At 36.4% G+C, this 20,714-nt stretch overlaps 2 protein-coding genes across 3 annotated transcripts; one reads left to right on the forward strand and one right to left on the reverse strand.

Moving 5' to 3' along the window:
* Positions 1-486: 486 nt before the first annotated feature.
* LOC122299551 (peroxisome biogenesis protein 3-2-like) lies at positions 487-7,687 on the reverse strand. Of its 2 annotated transcripts, none has more exons than XM_043109920.1 (7): positions 7,282-7,687; positions 6,751-6,903; positions 6,426-6,625; positions 5,771-6,015; positions 3,652-3,779; positions 1,838-2,065; positions 487-1,106 (listed from the first exon to the last, which is right to left on the reverse strand). In XM_043109920.1, the coding sequence occupies exons 1-7, from the start codon at positions 7,293-7,295 to the stop codon at positions 854-856; spliced, it is 1,221 nt and encodes a 406-aa protein (XP_042965854.1). In that variant the 5' UTR covers positions 7,296-7,687; the 3' UTR covers positions 487-853. The 2 variants fall into 2 exon arrangements, with proteins under 2 accessions (XP_042965854.1, XP_042965855.1); XM_043109921.1 differs by having other exon boundaries at positions 5,885-6,015; positions 7,282-7,684.
* A 5,020-nt stretch (positions 7,688-12,707) lies between these two features.
* LOC122299380 (guanine nucleotide-binding protein subunit beta-like protein) lies at positions 12,708-15,911 on the forward strand. Its single transcript, XM_043109629.1, has 2 exons — positions 12,708-13,678; positions 15,551-15,911. The coding sequence occupies exons 1-2, from the start codon at positions 12,800-12,802 to the stop codon at positions 15,650-15,652; spliced, it is 981 nt and encodes a 326-aa protein (XP_042965563.1). The 5' UTR covers positions 12,708-12,799; the 3' UTR covers positions 15,653-15,911.
* Positions 15,912-20,714: the final 4,803 nt, after the last annotated feature.

Consider the following 20,714-nt stretch of genomic DNA (forward strand, 5'->3'; position numbering starts at 1 on the left):
AAAAAGATTTTATCAAAATAAACTCATGAATTAATATGATTTCATGTGATATATTAAATTTATTTTACAATAGAAGTAAATTTATAATATTTTAAATCCCGTTAGTTTCTAAATTCACTTTTATAAAATCGCTTTGTAGTTAAAACATTTCTCTTTCGGCATTAATTGAGTCATAATCTATTGCCATATTTCTCTTAAGGAAGTTCATATAATTGCTTTTGGTTTCGTTTCCAAATAGCATGAATAACTCCAAAGGTTTGACTACTGAATCTACAATACAATGACAGTTCAAATATGACATTGATTGGCGAACTGACTAATCAATTACTTCTCTCAAAGGACTGCACAGCGAGTTCTTTGAAATCCATGAACATGAACTGCATGTAGCCTCGAATGCATCACTGATCAAAATCTAAAAAATAATGATACACACATTTTTGACAATTCTGTTGTTCTAAATGAAGAGTGGATATGCAACATTTGAAATTCAAGTAAAAGAAACCACTAGACCAACCCGTAGGGGTTTCATATTTAAGTACAGAGAAGATCCTTTACAGAGAGAACTACAATACATCATCATTCACCTCCATAATGAAGCTTTGTGTGTCTTCAACTCCAATGAGTACGGAAGACAGTAAAAGGAAGAAAACTTTTCTGATAGTAGAAGCAATCTACTAAAGAGAGGAGGAATAAAATAATTAATGTTCTAAACCTTATTTTTCTTATTCATTCCTCCAAACTGTTGTAAATTTTGAAAACCCAAACCCAGCCTCATTTAAATTTTTACATCGATGATATCCTTGCAACGAAATTAAGATGCGAGTAAAAATTATAATTAAGCTCACTCACTAATCTACGGGGTGGGCATGTTTGCATAGAGAAGAGTGAAAAAGAGTTCAACTTCTGGAACGCTTTGAATAATTTGGATGAACTGATTTTTACTAGGCTCGCCAAGGAGCATGGGACCCATCTGTGCAACTCGAGCCAGAAGTTTGGCCAGTGCCATCCCTGATGTTAGACTGCCTCCAGATTGGGCCACCACATCCTCTATCAGAGTGCCAAGCACTGCCTTCAATGCTATCTCGACAATACTCCCAAATTCGGCACTGCGACACAAAGAAAAAGAAAACCAGATTATTACAAAGAATAAGTTTTGTTTGCACATCCTTAAGATATCAGTCATCTACTGCTGAAAGAACCAAAACAGTAACTTTAGTGGATGTTCGGAAGATTCATGGAGGACTAAAAACATAAAGTGCAACTTGAATTCAGGAGGAGAAAGAAGGTGGAGAGGAAGAAAGAAAAAGAAAATTAAGGTATGCACTAGGTTTATTTGAGTCTTAAATACTGCAAGGGGGAAAAAAAAAAAAGGCACACAAGAAAATAATGAGAGAACCATGTATAGTTTGTTGATAATTCTATATTCTATTTGAGCATGTTTCCAATCAGATCCAGCATCTACAAAAGTCAAAAAGGAGGCTGTTGGAAGAGTATTTGATTGAATATTCCATATCGTTGCTTTTGCGGAGGGCATGGCTGGTAACCAAAAGAGGACATTTATGCAACGGGTCATAATAAAATATCCTTCAAATGCTTCCTTTCAAATTCATGATCAAGAGGAATATGAGAGATCGTGACCCCATCTAATGGCTAATGTATTGTTTAAAACTTGCTTCTGTGATGCATTGTCCTGAGTTTTCTAAGCATACTGCAACAACTGGTGCACTAAATCCATACTTTGATTTGTAAGTCCATGCAACAGAATCATGTAAAATAATTTCTATCCATTAATTAAGTTACATACAGCACTAAAAATATGTCAGGAATAATAAGATACCTTGCCAACACCGCTTGTGTCTCCATCATAAGTTGGTAAAATTTGGTAGCTTCAGGAGGAATTTCATTGTCACTGCTAGAGGCTGTAGCTAGTTTGTAGAATCTAGCATCCTCAGGCATCATGTAGTTTACCCAGCGATGGGGGCTTCTGAGGCTCTTGAACCTTTCAAGAATCAGCACAATAGTTTCATGAAGTTCTGTAGTGTTGAAGGCCGACGTTACCTTCTTTCTGCAAGTAAAGATGTTAACAAACTATTAGAAATCTCCTAGAACCTCACCCATTGGTTAGTGAGATTCACTAGAGCAGTGCAGGATTGGGAGCTGGGAGATATTGCTGATTTTTACAGCGTGTTACATGCGCTGAATCTACACGCTGATGGAGAGGATCATTTGCTTTGGTCATCCTCAGGGAACAAGAGCTTCTCAGTTCGTTCCTTTTACAAGGTATTATCGGCACACCCCTCCAATGCATTCCCTTGGAAGTGCATATGGAGGACTAAGGTTCCCTTAAAAGTGGCTTTTTTTGTTTGGCTAGCATCCCACGGGAGTATTCTGACTATCGATAAGCTGAGAAGGCGCGGCCTCTACCTAACAGACTAGTGCTTGATGTGCAAACACGACAGTGAGTCAGTGGATCATCAACTCCATTGCGAATTAGTTATGGTTTTATGGGATGGCATCTTCTCAAGGCTAGGTATGGCATGGGTAATGCCTAGAAGGGTGATAGAGCTATTGGCATGTTGGAGAGGAATCCAGGGTAAGGGGCAGATCGTGGCTATTAGGAAGTTGGTGCCTCTTTTTCTAATGTGATGCACTTGGAATGAAAGGAATAGTCGCTGTTTTGAGGAGGAGCGTTCACCAAAAGGGTTTAGGGACTTTTTTTAATCATACTTTATTACTTCAGGCTTCTTCTATTGTATTGAATGGCACTTCTTTCAATGATCTCTATGCTGCTTTTCGCAGCTCTTAGCTTGTATTTAGGCTCTTTTGTATACCTCCTGTGTACTCGGGCCTTGCCCATTTTCATGATTTAACATATTTCTTTCTTACTTATCAAAAACAAAGAAATCTCCTACATGTTATTGTATATGTTTTCCTTTACAATAGAATCTTAAATGATATCCAGATACTGTTTTATATAACAATTTGTAGTCTTTTTCAGGGAGAATTAAGCCAACGCATCACCTTTTTAATCTGAGTTGCTAAGAGCTTATCGTCGGTAACTTCATAGATAGAAAGTATATGCCAAATTTTAGGTGATCTTACCTGAAGGTCAGGTCAGTCCAACACACCTTAGGTCATACAGGGCCCATGGGCTCCCCATGGTTGTTTAAGTTTAGAAGACACAAAAAGAAGCCCAGAATTAGACTAGATTGTCTGATGGCATAGCATTGATAACCCCATTGAGTTCCAAATTCAGAAAACCAGTCAAAATCAACTGTATAAAGTTATAAACATTAGGCTTGAGTATTGACCACCAAAAAGAACGGACATGAATGTGCATACACACATACATATGTAACTCTTTCACTTGGAAAGTCGGCCTTGTCAAATTGTTCCGTACATTTTTTTCTATTTCAAGGGCTTCATTCTTCCTCATTAAAGAAGTAAGGAGGTTCATCAAGTAGGCATTCAGCAACCAAATGATTGAACTTTGCCCTGTGGGATTAGTCGAGGTGCAAGCAAGCTGGCCCGAACACCCACGGATATAAAAAAAAAAAAAAAATGATTGAACTAACAGATGAATTCTCCACCGATTGTTGGATTGATAGGCACAAAACTTTCTAACTTTTAAGATGGTTCATGGTACCTTACCCCTTGAGAATTTCTGTTGCTGCTGCTTGCACATCAGAAATCAAGGTCGGTAACCCATAATTTGATAGAAAATCAGCACTAGCCAGATACATCTGCTCATCATCCCAGTCAATGGTATCAGCATTTGCCTGCATAAAACCAAAAAAAAAAAAAAGTGACTTTTAAAATAATAGAAAAAAAGAAAAAGGGAAAGGGGGGGGCACTTTGGGCTACAATTTTTTTTAAGAATGAACCTGTAACAGGTCCCATGGGATTTGTCTATAACACAAGCATATAATTAATTAGCCAAAATACCAATTAAATATTTGTTGTGGGAGATACCAAATAGAATGCTAGTGGGGAATAATTACCATCATTCAGTCATGCAGAAGTTCAATGATGCGATTGTTTATTGAGAAACAAAGTTCAACACAGTTGGTGAAGATGTCTAATACCCTTTACAGGCAGTAAGTAATATGCTGCAAGTAAATTGTTGGCAACATGCTGTAGATGGCAATATGCAGCTTCATTGATTTCTCCCAAAGTAAATTACACTCAGCAACCCCTAGGGGTTGGCTCAAGTGATAAAGGCCTTGTTCTTGGTAGTATACTCCCTCTAAGTCTAAGGTTCAAATCCCCTTGGATGCAAACAATTTCTATGGGCCATGGACTGGGGGAACTTCCCCTTGAATTAACCAATGTGCACTTACGAGAAACTCTTTGCCGATGGCTTGTGCACCCCTGGAATTAGTCGGGACTTTATTCTCGGACACCCAGTGCCAAAAAAAAAAAAATCACTCTCAGTAAACTAGGAAGTCAATCAGCTTCATTACTGTAAAGGTCCCTCTGATATAATATCCCACTGACCCAATTACTTAGCTGCAATTAGTATGCATGTCCAAGGTTTTGAAACTGAGTCAGGACTCTGAAAAATGGGGATCCTAATATTAGTACCATATGTACACCTGATAAAATTTCCCAAGAGCTATAATAAACATATCATCATTCTAAACCTAATTTTCACTAATAAAAAGCTTTCGAATCTGATTTTGTATGTATGTGATTTGCTGCTTGTTCCCCAGGCTTAAATGCCCTTAGATGAGGTACATGAAAATGGTTCGTTCAGGAGATGTTTCGTTGTGTTTACTGCATTACAGAATCCATGTGAAAGCAATACAATGTGTATATGGAAGTTCAGGCAGCCGTCCTTCACTTGGTAGAATTACCAAGAATAAGAAAGAAGATCTACTGATTCTGCAAATCATGTCTGATAGACCCATTAAGGCAAATGTAAAAATCGAACAATTGGAGGTAAACAGTAATAAGCAGAGCCACAGGCAATATATGGCCATTAAGGAAAAGCAGTTTTTTCCAGGGTTTTTTTCTGTTTTGGTTGGGGGGGGGGGGGGGGGGGGGGGGTGTTGCAGTTGTGAAAAACATCTGGTTCATCCCAAAGAAATTAAGATGATTGCCCCCCAATTTGCAAAACAAGAAGTTACTCAAGGTGATGTCATGTCAAAACCCAAATATTTTGTCGAGAGTATAGTTAGGAATTTCAGGAGATCAATTTCCCACCCCTTTAACAATCCATTTCGAGGCATCTTTATTTGCACGCAAAACTTTTATCTGTGCTGCCACTTTTCCAAGTAATGTATGTACTTTCTCAGTGAAGCTTAGTTCATGAGGAATGACAACATAATGTCAAAACATCTTTTCCCTGAGGGGACGAAGTTAGCTTATTTCCGATAGTTGATAATGTTACTACTTCCTCCAGGCAAACGACTTGCCTCAAACATAAGACCTATTCATCTGCATCTCACGTCCTAAACCAACAGCCTAAATTACATCACTCGATCTAGCAAGTTTTTGTATATTTAAAATGCCTAAAACAACACCACCTTTTATATTTTTTGACAATTAGACAGAGAACAACACCTGCCTAAAGGGCAGTTAATGTACAACAATAAACTCTCTTTTGTTAGATATGCCGTACTACATTCAACTTTTATTGAATAATCTAGCATTTCAGCCAATTTGAACAACTTAATCTTTCTTCTTACTTGATAATAAAATAGCAAGAACAGCATAGTCATAGTAGGGAGAAAATCAACTTCTCCACAAACAAAGAAATTGGCTATACCAGACTACTTGAGCTGAGAATAATTCTGTCAGGATTTGCAAAATGGGTACGTCTGGAACAAAAGGGCAAAATCTGATGAGAAACATAAAAATGAGAATAAAGGTAGGGGCTTACAAGTGAATAAGAGCTGCCAAGATCACGAGCAGTATTAATATATAAATGTCTCCCCAATATGTTGACTTGAACTCTAATGTACAAGCTCAGCATTGTCATTGCCCAAAGGGACAAAACCATTCTTGTGAAACCTAAGAAAACATAAGTCCAGTACAAAGGTTAAGTATAATATCTTTGATCCATTAAGTGTACAGAAAACACAAGTGTTATTATATTCTCAAGTAGATGTTTAGTGCATACCATCCACATGACTTAAATGGTAAGATTTGATTTGTAACATTCAAATTTTAAAACTTTTCTTTCAAATCAAATTATGCCACGTAAGCAATTAACTAGGTGTGCTATCCACACCAGCTTATAAATACAATTTTTTAAAACATAATGTGAGATAGTATATTACTTATTTGATAAGTAATTGATGAATGCAAATAAAATGCGATGTACATGAGCTAGTACATTACAGGCACAACAAATGTATGAACACAAAATTTATTTTTTTTTTTTGATCGGTAATGAACAAAAAATTATAAGAGATTCATACTTAGAATTTTGATTCTATCCCATAACTCAAGCTTCTCAGAATGTGTCAAACTGTTCGGTTGACCCTTTGCTTTCTGGAGCCTCTCAGTAAGCTGAGAGTGGTCCAGTTCTTCTGCAATACGACTACTTAAATTATCCATCGCATGGGGCAATGTTGTCGTATCAGCTATTCTTTGAATGTTGTCAAAATGGGCTTGCATTCTATTATATTGGCAAAGGACAAAGCAATGTTAGATGTTAGAACCCAAAAAATACATACTTCTGAAAACAACATTCATGATCCCCAAGGAATAAAAAGAAAACATGAGATCGTCATTTCTCTTAACTGGGCCTTAATGAATTTCTCCCGCTCGGCGAGTTCTCTCTCCAAAACAGCGACCCTATGCCGCTTGGCATTGTATAGCTTATACAGAAAATACCCACTTCCTAAAACTCCAACAGTAACAAAAACCGTCCTCCTGTACCTCCTCCAGAAATTCCTATATCCACGAACACATACCAAGATCAGTGACAAGAAATTGGAGCTCATTACCAGTTATTTCCAACACAACCCAATCATAACACAGGCATGTTCAATTAACCCAAAGAGAAGAAAGCCATCTAAGCATAAGACCACTAATTTCTTAGAAAACCCATATATAAAACAACAGACGCAAAGAAGGAAGAAGCAACTGATTGAACAAAAAGAAAGTAAACTATTCCAAATTCAACCATACAAATGGCTGAACAGAATCAACATAGAAAGACAAATACAGAAACCAGAAGAAGAAAATAGATAATTAGAACGATAATAGCATAATTTAAAAGATGCCCAGAATTAAAAAGAAAAACTAAATGCAACATGAGTGAAAACGGACCTTAAAGAAAGCATCTTGCTGCTATAAAACCACCCAAATCTCCATTATTATGCCTTGGATTTTGAGGAACCCATTTGGATTTGTACAACTGAAGGAATGTTATCAGAGAAAAAAAAAAACGCAAATTTTTGACTCAAAGGAAAAGAAAAATATATTGAAGAGGGACCGGTTCCTGATTTGGAGTTACAAGCACTCTTTGTAGGAACCCCCGATAAATACGATTAGAGGAATTAAATACAGCGGAGAGCAAGAGAACGAGGGAGTACGAGCCTACAGGTGAGATTCGTATCTCGAGGGTTTTAGATTCTAGAGAAGGGGGGGAGAACGGTGGTTGCACTTGCTTAAGAGCTTTTCGAGCCCAATCTAACCTTTCTTCTTTTTTTTTGACGAAGATATAAAAGTAGAAAATGAGCTGAATAAAGTTGTTTTCTGCCTTCTAGTTCTGGTGACCAGAAGTCACCTGCACAGTTCCCAACCAATGTTAATAAAAAAAAAGTTTTATTAATTATATATATATATATATATATCAATAAAATTAGGCACGGTAAAAAAAAATTATATTTATTATATTATTATTTTATTTACATTATAAAATATGACATATTTATTATATTTTTTTATAAATAAACAGTAATAAATACGTCACATCATATATAATAAAATATAAATAAGATGATAATATGATGTATAGCATTATTCAATCTGCATATAGATGCAAATTATAATATATATAATTTTTTTTACAGTACCAACCAATACAAATATCAATTTTATGTAAAATGATACTTATCCAATTTCCGTTATTGGGGAAGAGAACTTTTTTTAAAATGTACGTTGTAGTTGTTGTCTATTTACATACTTATCAAAATAATAAATGTTATATGCACATGCCACATTCTTTGTAGCTGTAAGTTTCTAAGAAGATGAATCTATTTAAAGAAAAAAAATATTTTAAAAGATTCTTTTTTTTAACCTTTTGCAATAATATTAGACAGCCAATCTGGATAATGCGTCTCTCCAATCAACCGCACTGCTAGGAGGTGGTAGACCTCTTTTGTGATGGCGGTGGATTTTCCCTTGCTTAAGCTCCATCTCTTCTATTGACTTTTTGGATTGCCGGATCTACGCAAAGGTGGTGTTGGATGACATTTTGGTCAATTCTCGGTATGTCCTAGTGGCTTTAAGCAAACACATCCTGGTGCTCTATTAATAAGTGTATCATAGCTTGTTGCATGTTGGGTGTAGTTGGACCATGGGTCTGGGGCAATTAGGGTCGAGAGGGACAAACTCCAATGGCTCGTTCGGTTCTACTTGTCGAAGAGTCTACTCGTCTCGAAATTCTTTTTCTCCTAAGACATTGCCGGGAGGTGGTGGGATGCAACTGTCACCTTGTAGCTTTATCACATTGATTCCACTTCTTGTGGGCTTAAGCTCTTCTACATAACATTATTAGGCTAGGACTTGCTTGTGCAGACCTCTCCAATTCCCTTTGGGGTTGAGAACTTCAACTTCAAGTGGTAGGTGAAAGTCATAGCCTTTAGGTTGTTGAGCGTAGGTCGCCCTATTATGGCATTGTATAATGAAGGGGATTTTACCACTATGAGATTAGTCATCGTGGAAGCAATATGGGGGGCTATCTCGGTTAAGACGGAGAGGGCAATGGTTCCCACTGATTGTATCATATCCTCGGTGAATCCTTTCAGCGGCATGGGCGCTTATTGCATGCGGCTAGGCGCTTATTGCATGCGGCTAGGACTAATTCCCATCCAAGAGAATGCATTTTCAAAAGATGATATTGGCTGAGATATTGTTATCGATGAGGATTCTTTTGGTGGTAAAGTTAGCCACCTGCATCGTTACTACTAGTGCTTTGTCATGGGGGTACAAGGTCCCTTCTTCGTCATCCTTCCTAAAAGATGATTGTGGGCGCGGGCTTGCCCCTCCTTTACTTCATCAAATGGCATTCTGCCGTGTAAACTTCTTCAAAACGCACTCTCCTGGCGTGAGCCTTTTTGCTAGAGGAAGTGGTGTTGCCCCCAACAAACCTCCTAGCTATAGTTTGAATTTCTCCTAAAAGGGCATTGTCATGAGGAGGAGTCTAAGAACAATCCCACAAGGGTCGGTGCCTCTCTCACCTTCTTGGGCTTTCACTTCTTCTCAGTCTGTCAAACCTTTTTGGACTTCGTTCCCTTTCCTCAGCAGTTGAGGCATTGTCGGGGAGGTACATACATTCGTACCCTTCTTTTCTTCCTCCATTTGCCTGCAATATGCTGTGTTGTGGGGGATGGAATGGTGAATCGTGTAGTAACGGGATCGAGGGACCAGTTTGCTTTCCTCTTTTATCGTTAGTGTTGCTTGGTTTTGTTGGGGGCTTGATCTTCTTAAGGGGCGAGACTCATCCCGTCCTTTGCTGTGCTGCCTTCCTTTTACTTTGTCTATGGCTTTGGAATGTGCCGGCGCCTCGGCTTTCTTATCAGCCTACTCTAACTCTGTCTTTCTTGGCATTATCAATGCTCACAATGTATCATCTGCGGTGATGAACCCGTTCGCTTAGACCATGAACTCTCATAAAGTGGTGGGAGTCTTTTTGGCTAATTCGGCCATGAATGGGTTTCATGGCCGCACATTGCCTAGGAGAGCCGCATGAGTGATCTTCTCATCTTGGTCATCATTGGTCATGCATTCTTTGTTAAACCTAGATAGTTATGCTTTTAACCTTTCGTCCTCTCCTTGCTTTATGGTCAAGAGGTAAGCAGCAATGTGTCTTCTCTTCCTGCTGACCATAAACTGTGTGATGAAAAGATGGACTAGGTCTTCAAAGTTGTAGATTGAGTTTGGCTCCAATGAGGCATACCAAGCTCGCGTTGCGCCTTTTAGGGTCAAGGGGAAGGCCCTACATGCGATCTTTCTTGGGAATCTGTACAACGTCATGTGGGCTTTGAAGGTGTCTAAATGCTTGAGGGAGTCCTTGGACCCATTGTATAGGTCTATCTGAGGTACTCTGAACTTTGGTTGTAGTGGCATTGCCATTATTTCTGCAGCTGCTCCATTTCTACTAAGCATTGCTATTACCATTTCTAGTCTTCGAGTCATCTGAGAGCGGGTTGTCACCAGAATACAAAGGTCACGTTATGCTGGTAGAAATGGTCACATAGATGGTGCCACTGTTAATATTGTGTTTTGTACACCAGGGCAAGGTCCTCAACGGCTTGAGCTAAAGGCCTTCACTTGCAAATACAATAGAGGAAGTGGGCTCGGTAAGGTCCGAGAATGTTCGATGCCTAAGTTAGTTTCTTATTTAGTATTCTCCAAGCTTTTTAAGTCTAGAGTTTGAGAGATTTCCCATACCTGAAGTGGGGCTTTTATACTGAGTCCCAGGGGGGACAAACTGTCTCCCCTATCAGGGCTAAGCTGTCTTGTCCACACTTGCAAGGGTATTCACATTTAATGCGTCGTGACCCTTTAGGACTGGTTCATTAATGTTGTGTGGCTCATGGTTTTGTATCATTAATGAGGTGTAGCTCTTGGGTTTGTACCATTTATACTGTGTGGTTCCTTGGATGTGTCCTAGTAGTGGGAGGGTGGTGTGGTCACTTCTGGTCTCCTTTGTGAGAGAATATAGAGTAGTCCGCACCTTTTGTTGTCTTACTATGTAACTCCTTTTAGAGGTAGGTGCGCCAAGATGTGTTAGACCTGGCAAGTCTCGCTTGTCCCTTGAGGCGCCATGTCCCTTATCCTTTAGTTGGCTCTAAGGCCTTAGGATGGTGGACTCGGGGCAAATTGGGCTTTGCCTCTAGGCCTAGGCCCGATGGGACTGGGCTAACTGGGAAATTCCCCTTCAATGTGGATAGTGTAAAAAAAATCCCCTTATATGCAACCACCCTTTAAGAAGAGAGAAACATATTAGGAAATTAAATGATATGAAAATTTTGTGAATAATAGTAAGATGATTTGTAAATAATAGTGAGATAATTTGAGTTAATTATTTATTGAGTTTTGAAAAATGAGAGAAAAAAATTTAAATAAAAAATATTATAAAATTAAAATATTGTTATAATATAAGTTTTTTAATATTATTTTTATTTTAAAATTTGAAAAAGTTGAATAATTTTTTATTTGCAAATTTTAGAAAGTTGTAATGATTAGTTTGTCAAAATTGTAATGATTAATTTGAAAGTGTTTGTATTTGAATGATATTTGAGAAGAAAATGAAATAAGATAAGATAAGATAAGATGAAATTAGATTGAATGAGATAAAAACGTTTTCTAAACATTCCCTAATGTATTTGGCATGCAACTCCTCTATGAGTTGAAGATGAATTGGTCCCTCAAAGCTGGCATGGATCCTCAATTCACTCCCACTCTCCACAATAGTCTTCTCCCACTTGTTGTCCCCTACTAAGAGGGATACTCATACTCTATCTCTCTTCTTTTTAAGCTACAGTCATAAAGATATTTTATAAAAAGTAAATTTATAAATTGATATAACTTGATGTAGTATGTTAGATCGTAAAATTATTTTTTTATTATAAAGCATCTCTAATATACCACACTAACATACATCATTTTGTAAGTTTTTTTTTTGTAAAATCTCTTTGTTGTTGTAGCTTAATACCTCACCTAACAATTAACATATGTTAGAAAGCTACTAATACTAATGTGTAAATGATAATTAGCAAATCGTAGGTGTTGTTAATGACACTAGGGTATGTTTGAATGTTTAAAGTATCTTAAAATTTTGTAAATAATAGTAAAATGATTTGAGTACATGTATTTTATTGAGTTTCGAAAAAATAGAGAGAGAAAGTTGAATAAAAATATATATTAAAATAAATATTGTATTGAAGTTTGTGAAAGTGAATATATAAATTTAGAAAATTATTTGAATCTAATTCTTTCATATTATTTTTGTTTTTAAGTTCGTAAAAGTTGTATTGATTTTATATTTTGTTTTGAAGCTTATAAAAACTGTTTTGATTTTTATGTTTAAGTAATAATTAAATGAAAAAATATAAAATTAAAAATTAAAAATTAAAAAGTATTTTATGTTTAAATGACGTTTGAGAATAAAATTATAAAAAATTTTGAAAATTTTGTAAATTGTCCTGTTTGCCAAATATTCCCTAAAGGAGACTATATTTAAGAGTAATTTGATCACTTTTTAAACTCTAGACATTAATTTGTCTGTAAGCCAAAGTGCCAAACCATAGAAATTGATTTAGCAATTAACTCAATTACCACCCATGGAATGGAATTGATTTTTTATTTTTATTTTGTCAAAAAATAGAAAAAAAAGAAACCAAGGACAGGTAAATCCGGAGTAGGAATAAGCCTGTACAGGTTTACAAACAATCCTTAGGATAGGGTTCAGAAAGCCCTAGGGCAAATATCTTTGCACACCCTTCTAACTCTCTTTCTGATATAAATACACTTCGTTCACTCAGTTCCTCCCAAAAGCCATAGGAGGCAGCAGTAGCAGCAGCCAAGCTAACGAAACAGAGAACTTCAAGTGGCAACGATGTCGGAAGGACTTGTACTCCGAGGTACCATGAGGGCTCACACCGACGTGGTGACGGCCATCGCCACCCCTATCGACAACTCCGACATGATTGTCAGTTCCTCCCGTGACAAGTCGATTATCGTCTGGCACCTCACCAAGGAGGAGAAGACCTACGGCGTGCCCCGCCGCAGGCTAACAGGTCACTCCCACTTCGTCGAGGATGTGGTGCTCTCCTCTGACGGTCAGTTCGCTCTATCGGGTTCCTGGGACGGAGAGCTCCGACTTTGGGACCTTCAGGCAGGCGTCTCCGCCCGCCGCTTTGTGGGCCACACCAAGGATGTTCTCTCCGTTGCCTTTTCGATTGACAACCGTCAGATCGTCTCCGCATCCCGCGACCGCACGATTAAGCTATGGAACACACTTGGTGAGTGCAAGTACACCATCCAGGATCAGGACGCCCACACCGATTGGGTCTCTTGCGTCCGGTTCAGCCCCAACACGCTTCAGCCCACCATCGTCTCGGCCTCGTGGGATCGGACCGTGAAAGTCTGGAACTTGACCAACTGCAAGCTCAGGAACACGCTGGCGGGTCACGGTGGGTACGTCAACACAGTGGCTGTGTCGCCTGACGGTTCATTGTGTGCGAGCGGAGGCAAGGACGGGGTGATCCTGCTCTGGGACTTGGCCGAAGGGAAGAGGCTCTACTCGCTTGACGCTGGCGCGATCATTCACGCGTTGTGCTTCAGCCCCAATAGGTACTGGCTGTGTGCGGCGACCGAGCAAAGCATTAAGATCTGGGACTTGGAGAGCAAGAGCATCGTGGAGGATCTCAAAGTGGACCTCAAAACTGAGGCTGAGAAGGCGGATGACAACACTTCTAACAGCAATAAGAAGAAGGTATATTTCCTTTCGGGAAAAAGCTGGGTTTATTTGGCTTATTCGGTTTTGTTTATTTTGTTAATTTATTGGGTTTCGTTTATTTGTTGGAATTGGTTGCTAAGTGGGCGTGCTATGATGATTTGGTGTGTAATGCTTGGTATGTATACCTTTTATTGATAGGTATGTTTTGCTCACTGCATATTGGCGATTGTTTAAATTATCAAATTGTTTTTTTAAATATAAACGGAAAATAATTTGTAAAGTTTTAGAATGCTCACGCCTCGCTCACTCCTTTGAAAAAAGTAGGAGAATTTTGGGACCCACGCTAAAAATCCAACTTTTTCATGGTTTTCACTTTCTTAGGGAGTGTTTGCACATTCAAGGATTGAATCTAGCATTAATCAAAATAAATATATTTGCTACGGACTGAGATTTGGCTGTATATGATATATATACAAATGTACTTGGTAGTTTTCAACCATGCTTGTTCTGGTTATTATTATGCAACTTTGTACTGCTCACAACTTTAATTTCTTTCCAGTGGGATTCTATGTTCGATTTTTTTTTTTTTAGCCATTTGCGTGGCATAGCAGATTAGTTTATCACGTTAATATTAACTGGGTTGGATGTCATGTTCCTCGTAATGTAATGTGGTTATTGTTGGTTTAACTTTGTTATCATCAAGTGTAGTTTAATATAATCTGTTGAACTTGTATAACTATCCTCTTCCCTGTCTAGATACTCCCGAGATGACTATTCACTTTTTGTTTGCCATTTGTTTATTGCTATTTTCCCTCTTGGACTATTAACCCTTGCAGACATCATTTGATTTTGCCCCTTTCTAATATGATGTAACCACCATGGAGCGAGTGCAATCTTCAAGATCTTGTTTTCCATAATTTGTAGGGTATTGTGAGAATAATTAATTTAGTATGTGATAAGGATTTTCTTTCTTGTAATATGTAAACTTTGGCTTGGTTGCTTGATGTTATCTGTCTTTTAGCTGCATTTTACTCTTTATTTGCAAAAAAGTTACATGTGGGTTTTGAGATGATGCTATTTTGTTTCCTTGGTTTTTCTGTTTATACTTATGTTATGAACTGCCTTTTTCTGTTCAAACTTTTGTTAAACCCATTGGTTAAGTATTTTGTTCACTTTACGAATAGTTGTATTCCTCAGCAATAGAATCCTCTATTACTTATTAAAAAAATGAATTGTTGTACGAGGCTGAAAGTGATTTTGAAAGAGTTATGCTATATTACACCCTCATCATACTCTTATTCCACAGTGATGTGGCACTATCAATCAACTCTTGGATCAACTCTTGTTTATTCAATGGGTGATGGGTAGTGCCATGTCGGCATTTCTCATTTTAAAAAGGTTTCATGGCCCTTCCATGGTCTGTTGAGTGTTTTGGATGGTGTTGTAATTGCCAGTGCTTCCTTAAGTGCACCAAGTATAGTTCCAATCTTTATGTTATCAATGTTGTATTATTATGTATAGATTTTGGAATGATATCCTCGAAATGGTATGTAGTCTCTCATTTATCTGATCTTTTTTTGAAGATAAAGTAGCGTGTATTGTTCCTTGAAGTAAGGTTCTGTTATTGAATGGCTTGACTTTCTAGAGGTTAACCTTATCTTATATTGAATGACAAACCATGACAAGGATAAGTTTGTAATTCTTAAATTTCACTCAAAGTTAGGGTGTCCATCCTGTCAAGTAATTGACTAATAATAAATTGAAGTTTGTGTTGCTTGAGGATGGTTTAGATACTCTCACGCAAAGGATAAAAGTTCTGTTTATCAAATAGTTTTCTATAATTGGTGTTATTGCTCTTATATTTTTTTCAAGTGGGATTTGTTCTTATTTTTTGCTATTAAATTATAGGTTATCTACTGCACAAGCTTGAGCTGGAGTGTTGATGGTAGTACACTGTTCAGTGGATATACCGATGGTGTTATCAGAGTTTGGGGTATCGGTCGTTACTAGTAAAACTTGAGTAGTATGTATGCAATTTCTGTTTTGAGGACAACCCGCTTACTCTTTTAATCTTAGTAGTTCTCAAAGTTTAGGGTTTTGTTGGCTACGCTAAAACTTTTACTTATTATGGCTTTGAGGCCAATAATGTTTTGATTTTGGTTTTTACATTAGATATTATATTAGTTTTCCCAATATTGGATAAGAAGTTTTTGTGCTTTCATAGCTTTGTTTGATAGCAGATATATATGAGCTCTTTTGTTTGTGGTGATATTAGCTCCTTGTAGATTATTTCTATTATCTTTCCTAACAGCAGATGATAATATGGACTCCTTGATCCAACAAAGTTGTAAGTTATTATAGGAATGCTATACACTGCATTATCATTCTACTTTTATCTCACTATGTAAGATGTGACACATTTATTACTATTAGATGATAAAGAATCATCAATAGTGATAAACGAGTCACATTTTACATATTGGGAAGAAAGTGAGATGGTAGTATTGTGTATAGAATCTTGTACGAATACTACAACAAGTTTACAGTCTATACATTTTAGCCTTCAGGAGTCACATTTTACATATTGGGAAGAAAGTGAGATGGTAGTATTGTGTATAGAATCTTATACAAATACTACAACAAGTTTACAGTCTATACATTATAGCCTTCAGACTTGGATAACACATACTAATAAAGACGGAATGAAGAAGTTTCCATTAATTGATGGAGCATTGAAGCATCACATATAAATGTGGGCAAGTTCTATTCATTTTTATTTTCAGAACCTTTTTATCGGTCCAGACTCGGGCTTTGAAGAGGCTCTAAAAATATGCTCAATCTTTGAACCATTTGGGTTTCCAAATCACCTGGACGTGAACAAGATGGCAGCACCCAGGCCAAGAACAGGCATAATTGTTGATTTTGCTGCGTTCTTTTCAGTTTTTGGCTAAAAACGGTGCGATCTAGTTTCAGATCCCTAGGTACTAGCTCTTTGAAGAGGCACGGTGCAATCTTAGAAGCCAGCAAATTTTTCCCCGAAATTAACGAGGACCCGAGATTCCTTTTTCTGGGATAATGCACACCCAGATCTGTCTTTTGTTTTCCACAATTCGTGCTGCAAACTATTGACTTACTGCGAAGGAATTTTTGACTGGATCTAACCTCTCGCAATTGGCTACATATATGACTTACATGCATCTAATTGATGGCTCTCGATGAGACCGGAAGGCAGCAACCCCGCATTGTCACCCCAAGGACCTTGACTGACAAATCTTCAGAACCTGTAATTTCTTAACAAGCTTTTACAAACAAGTTGTAATTGTCGGTAGTTTTCTACCCCGAGGATATAGGCTAGAGGCATCAACTTGCTTTAATGAATTTCCAATCCCATGTATCTGAATGAAATGACTAACAAGTTCCGTGAGTCAAAATGAGACAGACGAAGATCAAACTTACAGAGAGAATATACAATGAATATCAAATCAATGCAGAACAGGTCCTGCTACAATCAAGCAAAGTAGGTATTAAATGAAAATACATGAATTCATTTCCTTTTTAAGAATTTGAATATCATCTAACGCTTATAATCACTTCCATGGAGCATGTTCTAAATAGAGAAATAATTTGTACAAGTTTTAAATAGATAAGTTTCTTACAAGCTCTTGTAAAAAGGTAGATCACACTTTAAAAAAGTAAGAAAAAAACTATTCTTTATTAGTGAGACCCACATTTTTATAAAAGACTAGTTTGGAGCTTGTACTTAACACTACTCTTCTGGATATGATGCAACTTACCAAAACTGTATTTTAACTTAACCAAATAAGGATAAGTAATAATCTGATGTAATATCAAAGTGTGAACTCTTTATCTAAAATCAAGGCTCCATCGGACTTACAATTTGTATTCTTGTATCAAGTTTAGGTCGCATCAAATCTCATTTATGTCATATATTAGTCAATCACAATTCGACTATTTTAATTAAAGACATTAAATCCCTTAACCCTAACCCATGTCGAATTTGCAGATTGTGACAAAAGATTATTAACTTTGAATGTTGCGTTGGGATCGAGTCATATTAGATCAAGCTCGAATTGTTTGAGTTACTTAACTCAAACCATGAGTCAAATCTATTATCCTAAGCACAAACATTAGCTTATTCATCTTTATCTTCATCTCTCTAAACATTATTTTTAATGTTTTTTCTCTCTCTATCCAAATGGATCTCTCTCATATTTGTCCCAACGGAACTCCCTTGAAAGTTTTCTCTCGTTGCTCTCTTCGACACCAACATCTCATAAACACAATTTCAGCCTTGTCTCTATGCTCTGTTGCACCATTGCCTAAAGCTTGGCTCAACTGCACCACCCACAAGCTTAGTTGGCGGTTCCTTCTTCAACGACGACATCTTCTCTTGCCTGGTATTCCATTTTGTGCGGCTGTTTGAAAACTCTAGAAAATGTGATTTCGTGCAAGCCACTTGTTTTGATTTTACAAATTTTTTTTGTGTGATTTCTCCGTGGTAGTGGAATTTGACTTAAATTTATTGAACCATCTAAATTAACAATAGACCATCCAGATGCATAAAATAGACCATCTAGATTTATAAGAAAAAAATTTATAAAATAATTAATATTTTATTATTATTTGATTCAAAGATGTATAATTTAATATAAGAATTTTTCTTTATATACAAAACCAATATTCAAAAAATGTAATTTTATATATGAAAATGCATAAACCACTACCATTAATGCCCGACGCAAAGTTAACGGTTTCATTCTTAAAACCTCCTCATTAAAAGAAACTGAAAAATGTGCAAGCAGCCCCTTATGGTTTAATATCTCAGCCAAAACTCTCAAAAGCAATTACTCATTGCTAGCTTTTTAGTTAAAATGATTGCCGGTAAGCCATCATTCGATTAACACCCAACCAAGGGACGAAGTCAAGAGTATGCAAGAGGGGCCTCAGGCACTCAACCAAGTCCGTGAGGTAAAAGAAATATAAAAACATCGAAATGAGACGAGATGATGCGTATTTCAAAATTAATTTCTCATAAATTTTTTTTAAATATTACTTAAAAATAAAATATTTTTTTAATTTCAAATCTTCAACTTTTTATCTAATTATTACAATTTTTCTAAACTTCTAGACAAAATATAAAAAATAATACATTTTTTTTCAAATTTCAAAACAAAAATATTAAAAAATTATATTTAAATAATTTTGTAATTTTATAATATTTTTAATCAACTTTTTTCTATTTCATTTATCAAGATTCAATAAAATATCTTAAGTCAAACTACATTACTAGTATTTACAAAACATTTCATTACTATTCGTAAATTTTTTATCTCATCTCAATATCCAAACGTATGTACTGTAACAAACCAAATCAAATCAAGTCATTTTTCTTTTACATGCACGTAAAAGCTTCAAACCAGGCCATACATGCATGAACATGCAAGAGTTGTCGATCCAGGTGAAAAGCCAGCTCTATTGGCAGTAAAAAAAGCTCAAAGCTCGAAGGCAACTCCCTAGATCAAGTTATGATCGTAAGGCATTACCACAAGAAATATCCCACACTACTGCCTTATGGATCCAAAGCTCATCTACCATCCATGAACCCATGCATGCTGCTTGGACCCTTTTCTTTTTCCCAAAAGAGAAGTGTCCCTTTTCTTTTACTAGATGTTACAGCGCGCGACAACTGAATAGACAGTCCACGAGCTTAGGTTGAAGTTGTGGATTGAACAACAGTTGACATCATATTTCTTAGCTAAAAAAAAAAACACACACACACACACACACACACAAATTCATCCATCAAATTATGGTGTTTTTTAAATTAACGCATGTTCACGCGTTAAAAATTTATAAAATTATTCCTAATTTAAAACATTTATAATTGTATAAATGATTGTAAAAATGGTTGTATGTTTATTATTATTTTTTTTATAAAATTATTAGCCAACTCATGTAATTGACTTTGTACGTGAGAGTTATAAAGGGGCTTGAGATCCCTGCTAGCTAGCTTCGTCTGTGCCCTGTTCTTCAGGCTGAAAGCAGTGGGAGTCGGGACCAAGCCAACCACCTAAGCATGCATTCATTTGGTTGGCACCGATTGAAACCTAGAAGTTTCCATCCAACACACTTTTCCCAAGTTTTTAAGGAATCAATCTTATCTTTCTTTTCTTTTCTTACCATTAATCATCCACACTAACTGTGTCACATAGCTATCATGAATAATAATGTACCGAACTTCTCACATATTTAGCTATATATTATTGTATTATATGATAATGATATTGATGGATCTGTCTACTTTTGGGAAGCTTATGAAATAGATATTTATCCCATTTAGTGTTTTTGCCCCCCATAGCTCGGCATTTCTGATCATCCTGCATTAGCTATTTTTCCATGCATGTTATCGTAAAGGGTCTAAAATATTATACTTTGGATCAAGATTTATTAGAGTTCTTGCTTGAATTACTTAAAAAAAAATATTTATGATAAGTTATTTATGACAAAAATAACTGTTTGTAATGAGAATAGACTCATTTTGACCGGAAATAGTACTCATTTTTGTATGAAATAATTGGTAGTAAATAAACAAATTTTTTATAGTAAACTTTATTGTTTGGAGACTCCAAAAGAGATGGATGTATAAAGTGAATCATACCTTTGTTGAGTTTTTAATTTTGTATTACAAATATTTTGTGGCATACTTGTTTGTTTTTATTATCCCTCGCTCTAGGCTCTAAAATTAGGATAATTATGAACAAACATTTGCTTAATTTTCTTGCGTGTTTGGTAGATCAGTACTATATCTTTGATTTATTAACACGAATGAATGAAGTTATTTGAGGAGATCATAGATTATAATTAAGTACTACATGAGCTACTTGCATGTAATATTTACAAAGAACAGAATGCAGCAGAAGCACATCTAGTGCCAAGTGCCATTTTCAGATAATTAGACATTGTTAATTTTTTCACTTTTTTTAGTCATTTCTTTTTCTAAACAAATAAATTATATGCATTGTATTTCATGAGTACGTGCTACTGTCAACAA

Source organism: Carya illinoinensis, chromosome 16, assembly GCF_018687715.1.
Source record: "Carya illinoinensis cultivar Pawnee chromosome 16, C.illinoinensisPawnee_v1, whole genome shotgun sequence".
In the NCBI taxonomy this organism is placed as follows: Eukaryota; Viridiplantae; Streptophyta; class Magnoliopsida; order Fagales; family Juglandaceae; genus Carya; species Carya illinoinensis.

Coding starts and splice junctions, on each gene's coding strand:
- LOC122299551 (XM_043109920.1), bottom strand. Junction 6,626..6,750: donor GAGAAATTCATTAAGGCCCA/GTTAAGAGAAAT, acceptor CCAATATAATAG/AATGCAAGCCCATTTTGACA. Junction 3,780..5,770: donor TTCTCAGCTCAAGTAGTCTG/GTATAGCCAATT, acceptor GGTTTTATGCAG/GCAAATGCTGATACCATTGA.
- LOC122299380 (XM_043109629.1), top strand. CDS start 12,800: ATGTCGGAAGGACTTGTACTCCGAGGTACCATGAGGGCTCACACCGAC. Junction 13,679..15,550: donor CTAACAGCAATAAGAAGAAG/GTATATTTCCTT, acceptor ATTAAATTATAG/GTTATCTACTGCACAAGCTT.